This window comes from Danio rerio, chromosome 23, assembly GCF_049306965.1.
Source record: "Danio rerio strain Tuebingen ecotype United States chromosome 23, GRCz12tu, whole genome shotgun sequence".
Taxonomy (NCBI): domain Eukaryota; kingdom Metazoa; phylum Chordata; class Actinopteri; order Cypriniformes; family Danionidae; genus Danio; species Danio rerio.
The window spans coordinates 6427855-6452500 of record NC_133198.1 but is presented as its reverse complement, the minus strand read 5'-3'; the positions used below and the strand labels follow the sequence as shown (position 1 = coordinate 6452500).

Here is a 24646-nt window from a genome sequence, read left to right as displayed (position 1 = left end):
GTTATTATAATACGTAAAATATATTCTGCTTCTACTTCTACTTTTACTACTACAAATGCAAATTGAATAATCTAGGCGCAGTCTAAAGCGCAGGGTGCAAAAGCATTAAGGGCATGTCCGAATCCACTTTTGCTATTTTAAGGATGAAAAAACAAGCTCTGCGCCCCAGCACATGGTCTAACAGAGTTGTGCTTGTTCTCTTAATGAGTTATGGGTGTGTTTTGAGCATAACGTGCATTAAACCAAGTCTCATCTCCCATTCCTTTTAAGAGTCAGTTGCGTCACACCATGGCACACTTTCTCTTTACTTTACTTTTACTCTTTACTTCCTTTACTTTTGGGGATAAGGAAACTGTGTTGCACGCACTCCACTGAAAAAACAAACAAACATTACCCTACATATTTAATCTCCTCTGTTAAACGCAGAGATTTGTTTTTAAACTTCTAAATTCAGTTCTAATTTACAATACAAACAATACAATACAAACAAATAAATGAACAATAACAACAGCGTGTGGTCAAAAAACTGAGTTAGTCTTATTCTTATGCTCCATATGGTTATGCATACATCTCCAAAACACGACAGATGGACAAATCCAAACTTGTTTTTATTAAAACAAATATAAATATGCATATAATAAATAATACTTCTAATAATAATGACATTATACAAATGCAAATTGACAAGAATAAACTGAAAAAAAGTCCCCCGAGATGAACAAGTCCTTAAAATAGCAATGCACCAACAATGCGCCTTAAACTTCCTTTCTAGACCGGAACACCCATGAGTCTGCAAAGAGGCACAAATGGATTTACTATTTAACCAACGTGGTGCAAAACTGGAAAACTAGGGTTGCGTTCGTCTGAAAATACCAACAAATCATGCCAAACAGGTCTTGCATCTTAGTGCCCTGTGTGTAAGATAGGGCCCTAATTGTGTGTGTGTGCAGTCTTAATGAGGACACAGAGGACAGCTAAAACATTGAACAATTCTTTCAAGAGCTATAGGAATATTAAATCATATAAATATAGTTTTAAATTTGTCGCTCGTGTAGCCATGAATTTGGTCACCTTATAGCTAACAGCTAAAACCAACATAGGCCGATTCTGAAAATGTACCCTTGTATACATTTCTGGAGATCATGAGTTATGTAGCCAGAGGTACTTCAGGCTGCATTTCGTTCTTAAAACGAACGATTTTCCGCTGTTACCAGTTCTCGCCGTGTATGTCGGCAGACTTGGGATACGGAGCGGAGTTGACTGCAATGGTGGGGTTCGAGTCCGGCAATGAACGGTGTAAGAAAGCAGGTAAGACGAAAAAAAAAGAAGTATCTCCTTGGATGGATTTGGCACTCTCCAGAAATGTATATAGGGGTACAAATACAGAATGAGCTTGGGTTAGCTAAAACATTAGCACCAAAAACATGCATTAAAAATATCTACACAGACATACAATCGACATGATTTATCTTCAATGGGTTTAAATACAAATCAGCCATTGCCCAAAAATAATTTAAGTAAAAAAATTACTTCCTTAGCTCAAACGTTGTTTTTTTTATTCTAACATCTTCTCAGGACTCTAATCTGTATGTGGAGTAAGGATTAATGTGATGTGAATCAACTGATTTCTAACTAGTTCCTGGTTGTAGAGATCGGAAGTGATAAAACTGACCAGATTTACAACTATCCCCGGTCTCCCCTACGCTGTTTTATTGAATGCTCTGTTCTCTAGTTGAGGCTCATCATGGCTGATCATGTAAGATCAATAACTGTGCTGATAAAAAAGGAGAGGAACATGACAAGTGCTTCAGAAAGTGCTCTGAGTGCTTCCTCATCCCTCTACGGGATGGTTGTCGTCTGGCCTCTATTGCTTTCAGAGGGGAAATTCAACACTTATGGATATTGATCGTCTTGTGCTGCAAGAAACTCACAAGATCATATTTCCATCTTGATATCACTAGAAAGACATTAAATTATTTTGAGCTTAAATGAGGTAAAATATTTACATTTTTAATATAAACATTTGATTAATTTCTTTATCAGGCTACTTTGTGACCTGGACAGCTTATGAGAGGTTTTTTAGTCAAAATGTTTTTTAATCAGTTTGATGCCTCCTTCATAAATGAAGGTATCTGAAATGTAAAACGTGTAGTCTGTAATTTAAGGTACACATGAAGTCAAAATTTGTTAGCTCACATTGTGTGGTGAACAATTAATCTGTGTTTCACTAAGAAAAAAAATTAGTTTGCCCTTGTAATCTACAAATTAAATCTGAAAATGCACTTCCTGTTTGTTCTGAGTTTAATTCCCAGATTTTGTCTGTCTGAGTTATTGGGCGTGGTTAAGTATCTTAACCCCGCCCCTCCCACTGTCATTTTTGAGAGCGCTATATGACAACAAACAGAAATGGTGAGGAGGTTAGGTCTGTAATATTCTCAAATAATGTTTTATAACTCTTTTAAAATTGTATATTTTATTTAACTGAGGACATATTTCAGTTTATTTTGTTTTTGCTTTTTCCATTTGATCTGAAAACATTTTAAGCTGTCATTTGGTCATGTTACCATGAGGCCATCAGGTCCCCAAATGTAGATCTATTTCACTTTCATTACTTTAGCATAAATATTGCAAAAAGTATAAAAGTACATATTTTTTCTACACAAATGCAAAATACATGTGGAAAAATATTATACTCTGAACTCCTTGTGAATTTAAAGAATCTCAGGCAGTCAAAAAGTGCTCAGTGTCCCCTGATCATTTTCTACTACAAATGGCTTTTTAAAACTTGTTTTGAATTTGTTTGTGTACTCATTTTAAAGCAGTATTTCAGCCAGTTCAGGGGTCCGTTCTTCGTATGTGGATTACTCAGTTGGCTGGATTTGGATATTGTCGATTTGACACGATCCAGGATCGTTTCGTTCTCCAAAATTGATCTGTGAGTTGTTTGCATAGCAACAGTTCTGGTAGATTAAACCTGGTCAGGAGCAGGCTCATTACATATAAACAGAATTTGATCGGGTCAGTTCAAGCAAAGATAATACTGAAAGTATGTGCCGGATTCTGATATTTTCTTACACTTGGGAAAATAGTAAATATTTTTAAACTATATATAAAGTTATATATATACACCATGGTGGTGCAAAGAGAAAACTTATTGATATGAACTTTTTAGAAAGCGTTAGTATAATTTGTGTATGGTAATAGACATGCAAAATATGTGACTTTTTAAAAAGCAATAATACATATGCAGTCATAAAATTTTTTTGACAGTTAACATGACGTGATTTGATGCTTCAAAAAAGTTGCAGACACCTTTACCAATATTAAAATGCTTTTGTAAACATCCAGTTATTCTTTACACCGGTTTTAAAAACGGCTACTTTAATCCTACTATGGCTACTATAGTAAGGAAAATCCGCTCTAACTGTAAAACTAAATAAATCGCTCTTGACACATGAAAGGGCCAAGCCTGCAGCCCATAACAAGGTGTAAAGTTATTGCGTATCATATATAACAAATCGTTTACTGCTAATTTTATGTGATTTTTCACACATGGATAATTGAATATTTATCAGATGATGTCATTACGCTGCTGTGCCGTCAGCCAATCGTTGCATTGCTGATCATGATTTCGAGGATCGATAGATCTGTCCTTCACAACACACGCAGCGATCTCAGATCAGTTCATCCAGTCATTTTAATTAGATTCACAAACTTGTATGAAGAACCAAATTAGCCACTAGCCAGAGATCAGTTATCAAGATTAACAGATCCAGGATCTGCTAAATCATCTTAGATCATTTAAGCAAGGTACGAAGAACGGACCCCAGATGTATCAGTCTGTGCTGTTTATCTTCTCTCAGGACACACATGATCCCAGTAAGGGATGAAGATGCCGAATCTCAGAGGAAGGCCAAATCACGGCAGGCCAGACAGACTCGGAGAGCTACACAGGTATCATGTACACAGTCCCCCTTTCATTCATGCAGAATATGACACTATATATATATATACAGTATATATGAATATATATATATATATATATATATATATATATATATATATATATATATATATATATATATATATATATATATATATATATTTAAATGTATGAACATTTATATATTTATGTATGTAGTATATCATCTTTGCTTCAATTAAAAAAAAAAACTAATAAACGCTTGTGTAAGGGGTTTGTAATACAGTGTATGGTACTAAAGAAAGCTGAAAACCTGTTTTCCATATATGGAAATATGTCAATGGGTACTTGTTTCCAACATTCTTCTAATTATCTCCCTGTGTTCGACGCCAAAGAAACTCAAACAGGTTTTGAACAAGTCGAAGAAATGACAGCATTTTGATTTTAGCTGAACTGTCTCTTAGCTTATATCTAACTTATTTCATTCATTCATTTTCTTTTCAGCTTAGTCCCTTTATTAATCTGGGGTCGCCATAGCGGAATGAACTGCCTATTTATTCACACTTACACTACAGACAATTTAGCCTTGCTAATTCGGCAGGTTTCAGTACAGCGTAACCGCTACTACGTCATCGGGTGGACCTGGCCTATATGTGGATTTGCATAGGTCACAGATCATGCGCAGATTGTGAAAACAGCCGTTTATTAGGAATATCTGTACACGAACGCAGGGGTTTCATGTCCAATTCCTTTTATTTGCCGTATTTTGAAATACCTGTCCTGATGTCGGGTTTTGTTTCAAATACTTTATATATCATATACATTAACATCAGATACCTGTCCTGATCTCAGGTGTTTCGTGTATGATCACTTCATATTAGTTAACATCAGAGACCTGTCCTAATCTCAGGTGTTTCGTGTATGATCCCTTTGTATTAGTTACATTAGATACCTGTCCTGATCTCAGGTGTTTCGTGTATGATCCCTTTATATTATTTAACATCAAAGACCTGTCCTGATCTCAGGTGTTTCGTGTATGATCCCTTTGTATTAGTTACATTAGATACCTGTCCTGATCTCAGGTGTTTCATGTATGATCATTTTAGTATTAGTTAATATCAGATACCTGTCCTGATCACAGGTTTTGTGTATGATGACTTTAATTACATATAAAAAATTAATATATGTTAATTAACTAAGAATTAGAAATATTAACCATGGTTGATTACAAAGAAATGTGGTATTTATTTGTTTAAACAGGACTGATTACCATGTTTTAAACTACAAAAACCCAGTTAATCTAATGTACCACAACGATTATTATTATTTTTACCATGGAAGTACAAAGCCCCAAGAGTTAATTAATTTTGCAGTAAAATGGAGTAAAACAAATGGCTACAAAATGAAGTTTTACACTTCTCATGGTCAGCTGTTTTTGCTAATGAAATCATTAAAATATAACATTATGAATACAAAAAATAACCTGTATGATTGTTTTTTTTTTCCTTCGTTATCCACCGCGATAGGAGGTTATTTATCCATCGAAGCTACAAAAAAAAATTGTACTGCGCATGATCGGTGACCTCTCAGTATTGTTTTTTTAGGGGAGCGTTTCCCAAACGCCAACCGAGCCACGCCCATTTTACGCCGTGGTAATGAAACCCCTGGAATTTAGTGCACGGCTACCCTATTCACCTGTAACTGACCCAGCCGAGCTCGAACCGACCTTCTTCTTCTTCTTACTGCACCACCGCATAGCCCTACCCAACTTATTTATATAAACTAGTTAGACAGCATTTTCATCTCAGATGTAGTTCTTAATTCCTTTCTCACCTTCGTACAATTCTTGCTAATCATCTGAAGTCATTACCTCATTCGATATACGACGAGCCGTCAGATGGCGCCAAAGTGTTGTTTACGCAAAATGAAAAGTAGCATGAGAATATTTTACCCTTAAGAGTTGCCATTGATTTATCAGAATCATAGTTCTGCTATGGATACATATTCTCATTTTACATTGTCTTATTTAAGGGAGTAACCCTCTCAGAGCTCATGGAGGCTAAGAAGACCTTCAGTACATCAAAACTGGAAATGCAACCAGGTGAAGTGTGCAGATCTACAGAGAGACTGTGTGTTCAAAGAGTTCATGAGGACACCACAGACTCCAGTCCATCTCTGAAAACACTGGAACAACATTCTGAGGATCATCTTGATGAGGTGATTATGACACAAAAACGCTGCAATTTACCACCGCAGACCAATAACAGATGCAAATAATGGGTTAGTCTGCAAAAGTCTAAATCATATAATGATAACCTACAACTTACTGTTGCTGTTTGAGTCAACAATAAAACATCCAATAACAAAACGTATTAGTAATAGTACCATTATTATATATTTCAATGTAGTTTACCATAAAGTAATGTGGGACAAAAAAGCCAAATATTGCCTGTTTAAACTAAAATATTATTCATTTAGTTGTAAATAACAGCCAATTAAGTGTCTACATTTTAGAATATTCTTTTAAGTGTGTTGTTTCTGTAATAATTACTCTTTGTAAAAGTATGCTATACATATTTACATATTTAATTTATTCAGGAGCCAGTGGTCAAAGGCTATGATTGTTCATATGGACCCTTTTCACAAGCCTGTTATGATGCGTTTAATGGTCATCAGCATCTTAAATTCTTTAAAGTTTATATATATATATATATATATATATATATATATATATATATATATATATATATATATATATATATATATATACATATTTTTTAATGCATATTTATATATATTTATGTATGTTGTATATCATCTTTGCTTCAAATTACAAAAAAATGAATAAGTGCTTGTGTAAGGGGTTTCTAATACAGTGTATGGGACAAAACAGCAAATTTGACATTATTCTCCCTTCTGGCTGCCGTCATCAGTCTCACACAATTTGTTTCCTTTTTCTGAAAGTCTTTTTAACACCATAGTGGAGTTTTTCTTTTATTATTCGAGCAAATAAAATTGTAAAACAGATTATTTGTTGTACTCTCCCATTCACTGTGCTCTAAGTTTTCCCAACTATGATGACTATCGAGAAACCCGGAAGTGTGAAAAGGTCCATTGTCCAAAAATAAGTTTGAGAGGCCCTGAGACCCAAATAATTTTTTTTTCTTTTTTTTTGTGATTTCCTGCATCCTTTGGGTTAAAAAAAAAACACAATTTAGAGTTTTTACATTTTGTTTTTATTTTTAATATTACAGCATGTCCACTGTAGTGGACCGCAGGACCATTTTAGTTCAAAATGACCGCAATTCAGACAACAAAACTGTACAGGATATGGCTGTAAAGGGATATTAGTCCAATATTAATGTAACAAAAACAAAACAAAAGCCATTTTTCCTTTTGTATTAAAATTCCTGAAACAGTTTAGTCTGAAAGAGCCTAACTAACTAAAAAAAAAAAAAAAAAGATGTGATGTTAATCCAAATCAAATTTAACATAAAAGCGATTTAAAACTGATTGTCATTGTCTAATTGTCTCTAATTCTTTAATTGTCTGATTGTCAGACTCTAAATCAGAGTCTACCTCAACTATCTTATAAAGAATCGTCTCTGCTTCAGTTCTGCCCCCTACAACATGCATAAACAATATATAAACAATATAATATAAATGTAATAATAATTGCAAAAACATTTAAAAAGCTCAATTTTACATAGCTCTCTCCTTCCCATAAAATGTGCTTTTTTGTATGTCGGCCATTTTAAATGCAGTGTTAAAAGTGGTTCCTAGCATGCCAGCCAATCAAATGACATATCACTAGAAAGCCCAGGATGTCATCTGAACAGTACAACGAGACTTGACAGAGTAGCTAAAAAAATGCAAGGAAAAATTATGAAAACACAATAATTACTACAGATGACACAGGTCAATGGGCGGGGACTAAGGAAGATAAATGAAATGTGTTAATTTTGGTTGCATGATATTGATTTAAGTATTAACTGATTCATTCTCCAAGCAAGGAAACTGGAAAAGAAGATCTGGACCCAATCCTGAAAGGTCTTCCTTTTGCATGTCTTCAGTAAAAGGAGCTTGTGGATTCACTCCCAGTCTGAAGAATCACAGCAGCTTAAAAGGTCCTATAAACACCTCCTTATCTGAGTGTGTAATATTTTATAAACATCATCATCATCATCATCATCATCATAGTAATATATTGTGTCTTTGTCTGTTCAGAGTCTGAATGGATGGATGAAAATGACAACATTCTTTATGGTTGCTCTGGTGCATCTCTGGCACAGAAACTCATTGAAGACAGCGACCTGCCTGGCCTACTCACTGAGGTAACATTAGCAAATGTGTTTGAGTCTCAGGCATATGGCATATGCATATGGGTTGTTGACATGATTTTGGATTTTCACTGTCACACAAAACAAAAATATGGAAGCGTATGAGTAGCATAATTCAATTCAAAATGTAATATGCAAAATGGCAATGCAATATGTTAAATGGCAATGTATTTCTGTATTTGAATTTGCATTTTCCAAGACATATGAGCAATGTTTGGTGCAGAATGAAAATGTTAATTAAATTACATTGTTTGCATTTCTCATTTCAAACACTGTTTTAATATGTAAATTGTATCCACATTTTAAAGCTTCATAAGTAGCAAAATTAAATTGAAAATGCTGTACACAAACTGACTTTGATGTGAATAAAGTACAAGCAGAAACTGTAGCAAAATGATCATTTAATGTTATTTGTCCTTAATGTATTTACACTCGCGTCTAGGAAACGCAGGATTACATTTTCAGCATAACAGCATGGGATGTGTGTAGCAAAATTAATTTTGAAATGTAAAACGTAAAACGATAATGCAATATGTAAAAGGCAGTGCATTTCTGTATTTCAGTTAGCATTTTCCAAGACATATGTGCAATGTTTGCTGCAGAATGAAAATGAAAAAAAACATAATGCATTTTCATTTAACACATCGTGACGAATGAAAGCCGATTTGAAATTGAAAATGCATTCTGGCCTGGCCACGCCCACAGACGCCCGCCGTTGCTGCAAGGCGGGTTTTAGGTTATGTCTTCACAGCTGCCGCGAGGACTATTTGGGACATTTGGCAGCATAAACATGGCGAAGTCTGTTCCTCAGCGGCTTCGTGAAGCTGCACGAGCCCTCGAGCGTGAACTGGGAAATACTTTAGAAAACCAATCACCTCCTAGCTCAGTAAACTTGGCTTAAGGTTTGATATTCGCGCACGCAGTTGTAGGGATCATCTGCGATTTACATCAACAGAACCAAAACGCACAGTAACGCAAAGCAAAAAAAAAATTCTAGAAGATTCCAATAAATGGTTAGAGGCCAGACTGATTTAATACAGGTAGCAAAGCTACTATACCTCTAACTATATGGTACATACAATGCAGAAATATGCAATAGCTCTTGTCATAAGCATACAGTACAAATCAGCTAAAGCCCCTTTAGGTTCTGTCGATGTAATTTGCAGATGATCCCTAAAACTGCGTGCGCGAATATCAAACCTTAAGCCAAGTTTACTGAGCTAGGAGGTGATTGGTTTTCTAAAGTATTTCCCAGTTCACGCTCGAGGGCTCGTGCAGCTTCACGAAGCCGCTGAGGAACAGACTTCGCCATGTTTATGCTGCCAAATGTCCTAAATTGTCCTCGCTGCAGCTGTGAAGACATAACCTAAAACCCGCCTTGCAGCAACGGTGGCCGTCTGTGGGCGTGGCCAGGCCAGAATGCATTTTCAATTTCAAATCGGCTTTCATTCGTCACGATGTGTTAAATGAAAATGCATTATGTTTTTTTCATTTTCACTTTCATTTTGCAGCAAACATTGCACATATGTCTTGGAAAATGCTAACTGAAATACAGAAATGCACTGCCTTTTACATATTGCATTATCGTTTTGCGTATTACATTTCAAAATTAATTTTGCTACACACATCCCATGCTGTTATGCTGAAAATGTAATCCTGCGTTTCCTAGACGCGAGTGTAAATACATTAAGGACAAATAACATTAAATGATCATTTTGCTACAGTTTCTGCTTGTACTTTATTCACATCAAAGTCAGTTTGTGTACAGCATTTTCAATTTAATTTTGCTACTTATGAAGCTTTAAAATGTGGATACAATTTACATATTAAAACAGTGTTTGAAATGAGAAATGCAAACAATGTAATTTAATTAACATTTTCATTCTGCACCAAACATTGCTCATATGTCTTGGAAAATGCAAATTCAAATACAGAAATACATTGCCATTTAACATATTGCATTGCCATTTTGCATATTACATTTTGAATTGAATTATGCTACTCATATGCTTCCATACAAAAATGAATATAATTAGTATTGTCAATATTTAAAATGGAATAAATGGTTAAACAGCTGGGCTTAGTGGCGCGTGCCTGTAATCCACTGGGATTACAGCTACTGGTAGGCTGAGGCAGCTGATCGCTTGAGCTCAGGGCTTCTGGGCTGCAGTGGACTATGTTGATTGGGTGTCTGCACTAATGGGCTGTTTCCTCTGAGTGGTATGGTTCTGTTCGGTAGGGCAGCACAGCAAGAAGGTCGCTGGTTCGAGCCTTGGCTGGGTCAGTTGGCGCTTCTGTGTGAAGTTTGCATGTTCTCCCTGTGTTCGTGTGGGTTTCCTCTGGGTGCTACGGTTTACCCCACAAGTTCAAAGACAGGTATAGGTGAATTGGGTAAGCTAAAATTGTCCGTAGTGTATGTGTGTGAATGAGTGTCAATGGGTATTTCCCAGTGATGAGTTGCAGCTGGAAGGGCATCTGCTGCATAAAACACATGCTGGATAAGTAGGCGGTTCATTATGCTGTGGCGACCCAAAATTAATAAAGGGACTACGCAGAAAATAAAATAAATGAATGAATGAATGTTTAAGTGCAAGGAATTGTTCACAGTATTTCCTATAATATTTTTTCTTCTGAAGAAAATCTTGATTGTTTTATTTCGGCTAGAAAAAAAGCATTTTATTAAAAAAACTAACAACATTATGAGGTCAATATTATTACCCCCCTAAAGCAATACATATTTTTTGATTGTCTACAAAACAAATAGTCGTTATACAATGACGTAGTTCAATAAATTGCAGCTCTAATAAATGAAAAAGATAACTGTAAAATCATCAATAAATACCTCAAGCCTAATTATGCAGGTGGCGGTTTTTGTAAAAGGCCACCGTTTCCAATCCCAATATTTCTAAAAACATAGGAACTTGATACATTTTTTCACTGAAAACCATGTCCTGTGGTGTTGCATTATATGCTGATTTTAAATAAGGCAATTCAAAGGAAAACGTTAATTTGTTGAAGGACCCTATTAGAGATCATGGCTGAGTCCGAAACCGCATAGTTCCATACCATAGATATATACACTAGATATCGCATAGGGACCCTGAGCATGCGTCAATAGCGCCGCCACATTGGTACAGTGCTCCCAGGACAAATGTCAATCAACCGCACTAGTCAAGACAGTGTTATTACGTGAAGATGCGGGACTTTTAATGCTGTCTACGGGTGTAGTAACGAGCAAACAAAGAAAACAAAGCACAAAGGCAGAACATTTCATAGGTAATATTAAGTTTGTTTCTGTTTTTGTATGTTCTGAACTTTTGTGCTAATCAGGTAAGTTATTGATGATAACAGTCACTTACTGCATTCACCATAAGGCAAAGCAGCTCCAACTCGCACTAAACATTCGGCTTATGCTAGTTTTGTTGAATAAAATCAGCAAACAATGCAAAAGAAATTTGACAACGAGATGCTGCGCTGTCAGAAACTGGTATTGATGTCGGCTAGTGAAAGAGTCGTTCGGGGGAATCATTTACAAATGAATTGCTCCCTCCGTCAGTATGAGAAGTGAAAGCAGGAGAGGAGGTGTGTTTTAGGACATGATTAGATCAAATTTGGGAGGGTGAATAGTACATTTCTGTACACACAAACACAAGCTTTTTGTCAGGAATGCCCGTGCGGTCACTTATCCATCAATGTAGAAGTGAGTTAAAATTATAATTTTCTTAATTAGAAAAAAATAAATTACATACTAACATCCAGGAAAACTCCCGATCATAGATGTATGTGTATATGTGTATATCTCTGGTTTTGGATGACAACAGTCCTCCATTCTACCTTGGTCCCGCATTCATTTCAAAGGAGCGCTACCCTGTAGCAAGATGGCGGCACTATTGACGCATTCCGTCCAATAGACAACAATAGGCCAGGCGAAATCTAATGTATATATCTATGGTTCCATACTATACAGCAGGGGTTCTCAAACTTTTTTCATCAAGTACCTCCTCAGAATAAAATTGTCTCTCCAAGTACCACCATAATGAGCAGTGTTGAAATACAGTAGCGTAGTAAGCCCAGTAAAGCAGCTACAGTGCTGCAGTTCTAAATGTGGCAGATTAATTTCTATTATTAAGAGTATTTATTATTGCCAGCCACTTTAAACATTATAAATAATCTGAATGTAAACACTGTACTGTGCTTATATGTAAGAAAAGAAACAAACAAAAAACTAAAAACGCCAACATTTAAATTCAAATGTGCTTTTGAAAGTTAAAAATGGTAGGCTGATGTTCTTAAAAAGTAAAAAGAAAAGTGCTGTAGTTCAATGTAAAGTATTAACATATAGTAGCCAATTCATCAACACCTGGAAATGTTGCCTGGACCTCAGAAATATAGGCTATATGTCATATAATAAATAATATTATATGTCACATTCATACATAAATCAATTTTGAAATATATGTAGCAAGTACAATTGATATCTCCACGTACCACTAGAAGGAAGCCTGCGTACCACTGGTGGTACTCGAACCACAGTTTGAGAACCAGTGCTATACAGTATGCTAAAATCAGTATGCGAGCCGAGTAGTATGTCCGAATTCATAGAATTCGAAAATCAGTATGCGAGATGACTTACTACTTCCGGCGAGATTCTGAAGTGTGCATCCCATGCATGCTGCACTATGCATTGGTGCCTCATGAGAGAATTCATGAATGGGAGTGAAGCGATGCAACTGACGGTAGGTCACTTGACCATGACAAAAAAGCAGATGTAGTACGTCTGAATTCCATTTATTTTTATGTGGTAAAATGTAAATAGAACCATTTTCTCAACTCAGAAAGCTCTCTGATTAGTGAAAACTCATGAAGTGACCAGTTGTAGACAGGGCCTAAATAAGCAGATGAACAGGTTAACCTAATAAAGTGGCTGCGTATACTGAAGTTATTCCGTTTTCTCACTACTAGATGGCACTGCTGCACAATTCTGTAATATACTGTACTGTATATACAGTATCAAAACTTTGACCTTGTTGAAAAACCCTGCTATAAAGTCAACTTTTGTGCTTCAATTTGCAATTTTCTTTAAATGCCATTACACGTTACATTCTTCTTTCTGTCATCTCTGTTCATGTGTACAGATAGAAAAGACCTGTCTGGCAGAGCTGAGTTTAGAGAAGTGAATTAGAGAGGTGCCCTGAACGATATCCTGACATTCCATACCATGTAGGGCAAAACTACACGTTTGCAGCCTTGCTTCCCACTCCTTTCCAATCTCTCTGAGCCTTCAGCACGGTAATCTTAATTCATCACATAAAATCAAAGAGATTAATAAAGATAAAGCACTGAAAGCAATGCAAAATGTTTTTTTAAACAGAGTTTTTGTCTTATTTTTACTCCAAATATCTAAAAACATCTTTAAAAAGCACTATTTACACAAGCAAAAGGGTTGTTTTGTTTTAAAAAGAAATAATTCCAAATTAAGTTGAATGATCTGCCAGTGGGGTAGGTAAAATAGCCTTATTTTTAAACTTAAACAGGTTTATTTTACTCACACCATTGGCAGACTATTTAGTCTATGTTAAGAAAAACACACTTCAGTTTGACTTATTTGTATTTAAAAGCACTCTGAAAAAGTTATTCAAAGATGTTTCGTTGGATTTACTCAATTTATTTTTTACGTTAAGTGGTTGTAATCAATTTATTTGGGCTGAATTTAAACAAACAAATTAAGTTGAACATTTTTAAACTTAATTTGTTTATTCAGTTGAATAGAGCACTTGGACCCGGAAGCCGCTCCGCATGACATCACACATAACAAGCGGATATTATGGTTCTTCTGAGTGTGGCAGTTTAAGTTCAGTTCAAAACACTATTCAGATTTTCGTCTTATAATGTGTTAAAAAGTGTCATTTTGGGGGCGTGTACACGGCTCGCTGTTTTAGAGGTGTGTTGCTTCACATCAAAATTAGTTTTAACTTCTTGCCCAACTTAACATGGGGGCAGAGCGAAGAGCTCCCCCGCTTTGTGTTTGGCAACAGACAGGCAGACAAAGAGAAGCAAGAGGACCAGCATTCAGCCGTGCATGTACGACTCGGACACAGACCAAGCAGAGAGTTCAAAATCATTTGTGTCTTTGTGTAGTTGTACAGCCAACTGTGTGCTAGTTTAAAGTTCCTTGCTTGTACACCGAGACTAATAACCAAGCACACTGAATTAACTTCAACTGAGGCACCGGATGTGCCGCTCAGAGCCGCGACATGGCACACCAGATGCACACATTTGCATGTTATTTAAAATGAAACTATTCAGATGGCGCTCTGTGGTGCGGCAAAAGTATGAACAGTGTCCTGGGTCGTGGCTGGGTGCCGAGGACAGCCACCGACTTGAGGCGCTGGTGTGTGTACCCTGATAGAAACCTATGTTTAGAATTCTAAAATGCATGGTGCTGCGCTTCGCAGAGGGGCGCTACTAGTGTGCGACCTGCTTAAGGCAAGTTTGTTATTTACAATAGAGGGACGCGCATGTGAGGCACCTAGTTCCAGCTGCACCTAATTAAGATGACAGGGAGCTTCTGTGACCGTGAGAAATGCAAACGGCTGAATTTTTAGAAAGACGCAATGAAAAATACACGTTTACAAACCCACTTATTGTTACTAAAAACAATGGCGCCGATGAGAGCAATCATGTGGTGAATGTTGATCTTGTGTTGAGCCCAATGAGCCGTACATCTAAAAATAGAGCAAGGGTGTTCCTTTGGTGACATCGCTTTGACTCACACGCTGAAAATGGCGGATGTGAAACAACAAACTGAGGATATGGTGATGCGCACCTGTCAATCATAAATATTGGTGGGTGGGGGACTGCACTCCTACGTCAAGTTGCGGTCGATCTAAAAACCGCTTCAATTGGTCCACCTTTTTTGTTGTTAAATAAAAAAAAAAAGGACTGGGTGTGTTTATATTACCCCAATATCACCCCATATGTAACTTACACAAATGTCTGTCCAAACAGCTTGAAAAGTAGATTTTTTCTAGTAGTGAATATTATCGTGTATTCTGGCATATTTGTCATGCAACAACAGTGCAAAGTTAAACGTGCATGCTGTGTGTGTGTGTGTGTCCGTCCGCTGTGTGTGACTCATCGTTACAGAAAGGCTTGACTTAACTCTACAACAAATACATCAAATAGTCATTGGGAAAGTTCTTACTGCAGTATTTCTCACAAACATTATGTGAGACCTGCTTCCTTCATGTCTGTCCCCGAGGTGGAGATTAGGCCACTCTCCGGAATGGTGGGCAGGCAGAACTATAGCTCATTTGCATTAAAGGCACAGGCAACAAAAACAGCTACAATGTGCTCAGTACTGAAAATTCCAATATTCTGAAAAATAAAATAAATAATCTAATAATTATTTTGAGCTGAAACTTTACAGACACATTCTGCACACACAAAAGACGTATCTTAAATGTTGAAAACGGGTTAAAATAGGTGGCCTTTAACTGTTTCTTAGCACTTTTAATGTATGATCTTATTCTACATCCCTAATCCTACCCAATACCTAAACCCAACTACTACCTTAGTAACAATTAACTATTATAACAAGCAGCTAATTAGTAGTTTACCTAAAAAAAACTAAGTTAATGATTTGTTAATAGCGTGAATTGCACATTAAATTAAAGTGTGATCGATTTTTAGATCTACAAACTATAAACGAGACTAAGCAGTGAGGCGGCAAAAGGCACCAAAAAAGGTAAAGAGAGAGAAAAAAGCAAGGGCAAACACCTATATGCGGCAGTGAGCTTATGTTTGGAAAGGTACAGTGAATCCCTCTCTGGTTGGGTCAGCTGTCTTGTCCTCTGATTCTCGGTGTTGATTCACTCTGGGGAAGCCGCTGTGAAACAGGAGAGCCTTCTGTGCAGCTGCGCTCTATATCGGTCACTCATAATTAACACTGATAGTCGTCAGAATGGAGCTGTCCGATGTCTGCTTCAGCATGATAATGCATGCTGAGCTGTAATCATATTACTGCTCGCTGTTGAGGGATGTTTACACATGATGAGCTGCTAAATGTAGATGTATGTGTGTATGTTTAGTGCATCTATTTATATAAGTTATATGTGGCAGCTGCTGCCTTCATCGCAAGATTGATGGAAGATGTCAAAGTGTGTGCTGACATCAAACTATTTGATGGGGTTTTAGTTAAATCTTAAAGGTGTCCCTGATAGGACTGGGAGGTTGACTGAAGCAATTTTCATGTGCATTTTGTCAGTTCTAGTAAACCTCCGACACATGCTTTCATGTGGAGCAGCAGTTACTACACAGAGTTGTAGTTCACTGATAAGCTACACTAAAATCATATTCAAGAACCGAACATTAAATACACAAAGATAATCATTCTGCGATAAGAACAGCTCTTTGCGTAGCTTCACAATTAACTATGGCTCTATGTACTGTAATTAGTTTTTATCGTGTTGTGTGATGTTTTCAGATGGCTAATCTTGAAATGCGCTGCATCTTGCACAAATAATGTAAGTTGTGCAAGGAAATCCACAGAATATATGGTTTGTTTTGGTAATCTTCAATCAAATCAGACCATTTGCTCCCACATATGGAGTGGTGGTCAGTTTTTGACGATTTGAGTCACAATATTCTTAACCACACCCTTCTTACCATTAGTTTGCTATGAGGTAATGGTGCACAAAAAGAAAGCCCTGCTCCTGCTCAGTATTTAGTTTCAGTTGTGAGTACATTAACAAACTGAAATTAACATCTCAGTATCTTTTGGTTCATGCGGACTTTAAATGTTGAAGAGCGAGCTAATTGGCTACTGAGGTGACAGCATCCAAATCACCTGTGATTAGGATGCTGAGATAGATAGGCTGGGGAATGACCAGCTAAAACCAGTTTAAACTGGTAACGCTGGTTTTAGCTGGTCATCTCCCAGCCGGATTAGCTAAGACCAGGCTGGAAATGGTTGAAATTAGGTTGGAAATGGCCAAAACCCCTCTGAAACCAGGCTGGTTGACCAGATAAAACCAGCCTACCAGCCTAGGCTGGTTTAAACAGTTTTTTTCAGAGTAGATATGACCCATCAGCCTGTGCACCAGCCAGGTTTTTATGACAGAGCTTTGAGTTTAGTGTGTAAAGTTGCAATGCTTAACGTTCAGTTCAAAGGAAGATGTTTTCTCTTAACATTAGACCTACTGAGGCAATCATTTCGACCATTTTTATATTTTGCAATTTAATAACTTTGTTGAAATAAGCTAAATATATCGTCACCTTAGAATTATAAGGTTCTACCTGACATTTTTTGTCAAAATTGAGTTATTGACACATTCGTATTAAATGACAACTTATTTACATCAGGGGTTTTCAAACTAGTAGGTCGCAAAGTGAACAAAGGTGGGTCGCGCAACGTCACATAGCTGCAGCTGTATTTACATTGCGGTGAATCAAAACCAGTACGATTGACGGTTGTTTCACGGCTGTCTTTTTCTTTTTTTTTCGCTCGACATTACAAGCACTGCTCCGTTTGAGCCCTTGCAATCTGCCGGTTAGCTGGTTGAACTCGCGCTGAGCGGAGCTCTCAGTAAGGGACCGTCGGAAAAGTGCTTCCTTTTTTCGTTTTTTTCGTTTTTTTTTTTTTGCTCCGTCCTGCGTATTTTATTTTAAACACTACTAATTTTCTCTTAAATGAGCACAAACAGTTACAAAAGTAGTTGAATGCTTCATTATAGATCTGTGCATTCTTACAATAACACCTCTGTTATCAAACAAAACACAATGAGAGATTCATTTGTTGCTCTCCACTAAATAACTATAGTAACTTTAATCAGATTTCATCAATAGATTTGATAGCTTTATTTATTTCTGTATAGGCCTTTGATTTTAATAGGCTAAACCTTTTATTTTATTGTCAATATTTTCTAATGTTTGCTATGTTTTCTATCATTCTATCATTTTTTACATCCCAACGTTGACAGATTGCTAATCAATAAATAGCTATAGTGCTATTTGTTTGTTTTAACGCCAGCTAATGTTATGGAAGGGCATAGATGTTATGGAAAATAGTAATAGTAATATAACTACCCCCATCAGTCTTTCCTCAAGCAAATGTGTAAATATTAGATCTATTCAGCAATAACGTTAATTGCATTGGCATATTTATCTGACGTTTTCCCAGCTTGTAGTAGTCGATCAAAAACCTATTTAGTTTCTCATGACTATACACTAGCAGTGGAATTTACTGCGATGCGACGGGGCTTGATCATAATCAAGGGGCTTGATCAAAGGTTGATCTTATTCTCTTCTAAAAATTATCACAGTTACAGTCAGCATCTCACAAAAAGCACTTCGAGCCTAATTTTGTGCATATCAAATCGCAAAATCCAAAAAGCCACACACCGTATATTTTGACTACTTTGAATCAATACATTTTTTTTTACCCATTTTTCGTTATTAAAATATTATGGTGGGTCTTGAGATTGAATTACTTGCCTAGGTAGGTCCCGGAATAAAAAGGTTTGGGAATCCCTGATTTACATTATGGGATGTTTTTTATAAGTTGTTAACATTTCAAGACTTTTTATTTAAAAAACAAATGTCACACACATGCTGTTTGCTTTGGAATGCAAAAAACTTTGAAGCTCAATATCTCAAAATCATTCAGAACGCAGATAGAACCTTATAATTCCAAGGTGACGATATCTACAACTCCCTGACGTTTACTAAATATGTGTATATTTCATTCTAACATTGTTATTCTATTAAAATTACAGAACACAAGAGTTGTAAGTTATTTCTACGTAGAACTACTGTAGCGGCCAAAATGGCCGCATGAATTTTAGGTGTCTGCTATACTTTTCCATATGACTTCAAATATGCTTGCCTCTGTTGCCTAGCAACTTCCTGCTAATACAACATAACTTTCTGTTGTCAAAAGCAAGTATAGACTGTATTATCAAAAAGATTGTATTTTAAGGGCGATGACTTTATTTAATATGATGGCAGACATTCAAAGCTTAATTTTAATATCTGAATATACGTTTTGAATGTAAATATGACATGACAATATAATGCTTTATATGAGTATGGTCAGTAATGACCATTATTGTTCTAGTAGTTATAAAATTCTGGTAGCTCCAGTGTTGAATTATTTTTATTTTAAGGCCTTTAACAAAGCTGTTAGGGACCACAATGAGATTCTTCTTGGGTTTGCTACATCACAAATCCTAAAATTTACATAAGCCCTACCGCCAGGTTCAACGTGCCCTTAACAGTGAATGAATCAGATACAATACACTGGGCAGGGGGGCATTTTCCCAAAACCATCGTTAGCCAACTAGGGTCGCAAGTTCCATCGTTACAAACATAGTTTAGTGATTTGCCGTTTCCACTAAAACATAGTTCCGGGTTGTGTTCTATTTCCACTTATCCCCCCTATGCCCTATTCATTTACACACCCCAGGCTGGTTAATCAGAGCCCATTGTGCATTTAGGTATACAATAAACAAAACAATTACATTATAATATTGTAAAATTTGATTATGTATGTTATTTAAATCTTTACATTCTTACAACAAGCTACTGTATATAGAAATATATTATATTATATTATATTATATTATATTATATTTTATTATATTATATTATATTATATTATATTATATTTTATTATATTATATTATATTATATTATATTTTATTATATTATATTATATTATATTATATTATATTATATTATATTATATTAATTATATTATATTATATTATATTATAATTATATTATATTATATTATATTATATTATATTATATTATATTATATTATTATTATATTATATTATATTATGTTATGTTATGTTATGTTATATTATATTATATTAATTATATTATATTATATTATATTATATTATTATTATATTATATTATATTATATTATATTATATTATATTATATTATATTATATTATATTATATTTTATTAATTATATTAATTATATTATATTATATTATATTTTATTATATTATATTACACTTCTAAAAAATATCTTTAAACATACTTTCAGCATAACCATTAAATTATAGTATATTAGATTATATACAGTTACTTTTACTGTACTCTATGACTTCAATTTACTATGAAATCTTGTGTCGTCAAATGGAAAGTACAAAAAAGTCACATATTAACTTCAAGTTGAACTTGAATCTCAAATGTCACGTAAAGTCATAATTTAACTGTAAAAATAATACATGGCAGTTAAACGTCTCATTTTACACGATACGATCTTTGGGCCATAGTAAGACATGGGACACTTTTTATGAACATCTCATTTAGTTTTTATAAAAAGACTAGGTTTTGTCTAAGAAAAAGGCATGAGATGGAGTATTATGATCTGTCCACTGAGATTTTGGAAATGACCCAGAAAACTGCAAATCAGGGATGCTGTGCATAGCCAAAACTCTGGCTCTTCTCATAAAAGAGCTAAATGATCTGACAGAGCAGCTCCAGCGTCAGCAATACGTGTGTGTGACTATAAAAAGCCAACTCTGTTTAATTGCATGATATTCTAATGTCATTGTGCACATCTATATGTGTATTTATTATGTTATTATTGTGTCTCTTCTAGGGATAGATGGAACACAGTGTGTTTGAGTGCTGATGTGTGTGTGTTTATGGTGAAACTGACCTCTTTTTGACCCTAGCAGAGAGAGCAATGAAGTTTACTCTGCTAGAAGCATTTCCATCCTCGCGTGTGTCTGCTTTCATATTTTCCACATTGCCCTAATGTCCCTGCTGTGTTTTAACATACACATCTCCTCAGTTTTACATTGTAAGTGCTGTGTTGCTTTTCTGAAGCTACATGGAGCCGTGACGTGTTGTTTTAGCTAGCAATAGCATGCTACACCACCCTTTTCTGCATGGTGTTGAAATACCAGACGAATCTGCTTTCCTGAAACGTACAGTTAACTTATTAGAATTTACAGATTTAAGTGGACTGGAAATAAAACAATTAGGTTGTCCCCAAAATAACTTAAGAGTAGTGTTGATTGAGCTCATTTTAAAGAAGTAGTTTGAACAAGCAGCAATATATATATATGTATATATATATATATATATATATATATATATATATATATATATATATATATATATATATAAATTTTTTATTTTATAATTTTTTTTTTAAATGTACAGTATTTAAAAAACCTTACTGATTCCAAACATTTGCACAGTAGTAGACTTGCCAACACATATTTGCTACCTAATTTGAATCTAAGACCTTATTAAATCTCTTAACTCGTTCAGACGTGAGCTGTAAGAATGCATTGCAATACTGAGTATTCAGCTTTATTAAACATGACAAACCGCTGATGGGAATCCAACCTGAAACAAGTCCAACCAGTCAGAGGATCTATTCCAGTGCTTCTTTGTTTTCATCTCACTGATCTTGCTGTTGGGATGCGGCTCTCAGAGATTATTTTGTGTCCAAATTCAAAAGGACAAGCAGAGGGCAGGCGCTGAACCCGAGCACTCACGGATATGAATGTTCCATTTGGAAAGTCATAAAAAGAAGAATAGGTCAATTCTGCTTAACCCGAAACGCAGATGCAGCTATTGAAACCTTGGCTTCCTGACTGAAATCCACTCTCTTAAACAAGTCTCCCAAGGCCTGTTTCTACCGGCTTACTCCATCCAGGTCCTGGAAAAGGAAAGGCATTGTGGCTGATGTGATGAGGTGCTCGATATGGCTTGGCTTCACCTCCGCAGATGGCTTTGAGTGCTCTGGCAATATTAGCCAGAAACCGAGTCCTTGAAAAGGATTTGAACCTTAGCATTAAACATCAGCACATCATTTGTTCTGCATTATTTGCGCTACAGACATTAATGACAGGGAATACCACAAACTGTGTGTGTCTTTACAACGTTACACTGATTTAAAGTGACATTGTGTTGTGATATTCTAAGGACTGTTCATTTTGTTTTGGGGTGTCCTGCAATAAGTTTCCATCCTGGTGTACGACACAGCTTTGTGTCGGTTGTGAAATTCCAAGGTGTGTCATTCTGAGATAACAACCGCTGAATAACACACGCTCATAAGCACTTCAAATTTTGACTCTCAGTGATTGTTTACATCTTTATATGCGTGTTTGCCTCTGTTTTTGACTGTTCCCAGCTAGCAAAGTTCATGTGGCTCAAATCCAGCCCACACCAGACACTTACATCTGGCCCACATACCACATGGAACGATGGCACTTGGGCGGCATGCCCCTGTTTGCTAGATCTGGGCCGCAATTAAGCCATAGCAATATCACATATCAGCCAGAATTCAACCAAATGAACCAGAACTGACCCTATTCTGGGCAACAGTTTGCTTTTGTTCTGGCCCAGATCTGGCCCACATCAGACACTTACATCTGGACCACATACTGATTGGAATGATGGCTCTAGGGCCGTCCGATCCTGTTTGTCAGCTCAGGGACACAAATAAGCCAAAGCAATACCACGTATTAGCCAGAATTCAACCAAATAAACCAGAACTGACCCTATTCTGGGCCACAGTTTGCTTTTATTCAGGCCCAGATCTGACCTACTGTATTACTTCTAATAATGGATTAAACATTTGTAAACATCAGTGAATTATATTATTTCATCACAGGTTGTGCCTCACTTCATATTGTTTGCTGTAATGAACAAACTTTTCAAGCAAAGCTCTTAAAAGTTACAGCAGCCCAAACAAAAATTTATATTAAGAGGTTCAGGGCTATGAGCCCAACTAAAGCAACACATTTTTTCCATGATGGTGACTTTAGTCTATATGGTCCACATATGTTTTAAGATAACTGAGTCATATTTGCCTTATCTCCTCTGGGCCGCTTTAGGCTCACAGCCACATTAGCCAGAGCTAACTGTGCCAAATATTTGCCAAAAGCGGCCCACATTTGTTTGAGGATAACTTGGCCACATTTGCCATATCTTCTCTGGGCCACTATAGGCTCAAAACCACATTAGCCATAGCTTACTGTGCCGGATATTCGCCAAAAGTGGCAAACATATTTTAAGATAACTGGGTCAAATTTGCCATATCTTCTCTGGGCCGCTATAGGCTAACGGCTGCATTAGCCAGAGTTTACTGTTTCCGAATATTTGCCAAAAGTGGCCCACATATGTTTTAAAAAACTTAGGCCACATTTGCCATATTTTCTCTGGGCCACATTAGGCTCACAGCCGCAATAGCCAGAGCTTACTGTGCCAAATATTTACCGAAAGTGGCCCACATATGTCTTAAGATAACTGGGCCACATTTGCACCTACACATGTGAGCCACTTTAGATTTAGACCCAGATTACCCTTAAATGACTATGCCACTATTTTGCCAACTGTGGCCCACATTTGTCCTCTGTCATTTGGGCTAAATTGATCATTTTCCACATGGGCTCACATTTAGATTTCATTTTGCTATAAGTGCCAAATCTTTGACTTAAATGGCCCATGTATGAATTTGAATCTTTGCCTCCCTCTTTGCCATTGTACAGGTGGGCCATTTCAGGCTCACATTTATTTTGTCTGGGCCGAAGGAAAACCACCAGTGCCGCATAACGTGGCCCACATTCATATGCTATCTGGGTTTGATGCCAATTTGTGGCTGAATAGGGGTGGAGCATTGGCCTGACGCACAATCGTGAATCTGGCCTACCCAAATCCCCAACCCCACCAAGTTAGACTTATTCTATTGTAGCAGAAGTTAAAAGATTGCTGTAAAAAAAGAATAATGTCAAACCAAATAAAGAGTAAAAGTTAAACAAATACAAATAAATAACTATTACATCATGAGATACAGAAAGTACAAATAAACAGAAAAGCTGTACATTAAAAGGTAGAAACAAAAGATTTGACAATATCAAAAGCTATAATCCAGGACTTAACAGTTTTTGACTGAGCTCCATGTATGCGCGCTGTTGAAAGTTCCATGCCTAGAAAAGATAGGCCCCATTGACGTCTACTCATCCAGTGGCAGACCAACATTTTCTTAGCAATTGTGAAGGCATGTTAGAAAAATCATTTTGGAAAAAGCATATGGAGTCAGTTCTACATCTTTCCCTAACAAAAATGAGATATCATGAGCCAGTGGAGACCAAAAAGAATGAAGTGCAGGACATTCCCAATATTAATGAAAATAAGTACCAACCGCCCTCTGTGAACATAAATTACAATCTGCGCAAGGCCAATCCTCCCACTTTTCACTTACCGATTGCACAACCCACAATTCCCATCCAAATGTTCACTTACCAAACACTGAAGGTTGAGGTATAGTATCTTTCCTGGACAAAAATACTGTCTCAGTTTGCCACTAAATGCGCAGGTTAGTGTATGAGCAAACAACTCCATT

General features: G+C 36.2%; 2 protein-coding genes across 10 annotated transcripts in view; one reads left to right on the top strand and one right to left on the bottom strand.

Annotated features, from left to right (window-relative positions):
• Positions 1–24646, bottom strand: part of zmp:0000001139 — a 308609-nt gene that overhangs the window by 29855 nt on the left and 254108 nt on the right. The gene's annotated exons all lie outside the window — the stretch shown is intronic.
• ppp1r12b (protein phosphatase 1, regulatory subunit 12B) overlaps positions 1–24646 on the top strand; it is an 83412-nt gene that overhangs the window by 856 nt on the left and 57910 nt on the right. For 6 of the 9 annotated variants that reach the window (XM_068216855.2, XM_021469894.3, XM_021469896.3 and 3 more), the window contains exons 2-5: positions 3864–3954; positions 5954–6139; positions 7932–8049; positions 8150–8256. In XM_068216855.2, coding sequence (XP_068072956.2) covers positions 3864–3954; positions 5954–6139; positions 7932–8049; positions 8150–8256 — 502 coding nt within the window. Of the gene's footprint in view, positions 1–3863; positions 3955–5827; positions 6140–7931; positions 8050–8149; positions 8257–24646 lie in introns of those variants that run through there. The other 3 variants (XM_073939782.1, XM_073939784.1, XM_073939787.1) reach the window with 2 other exon arrangements.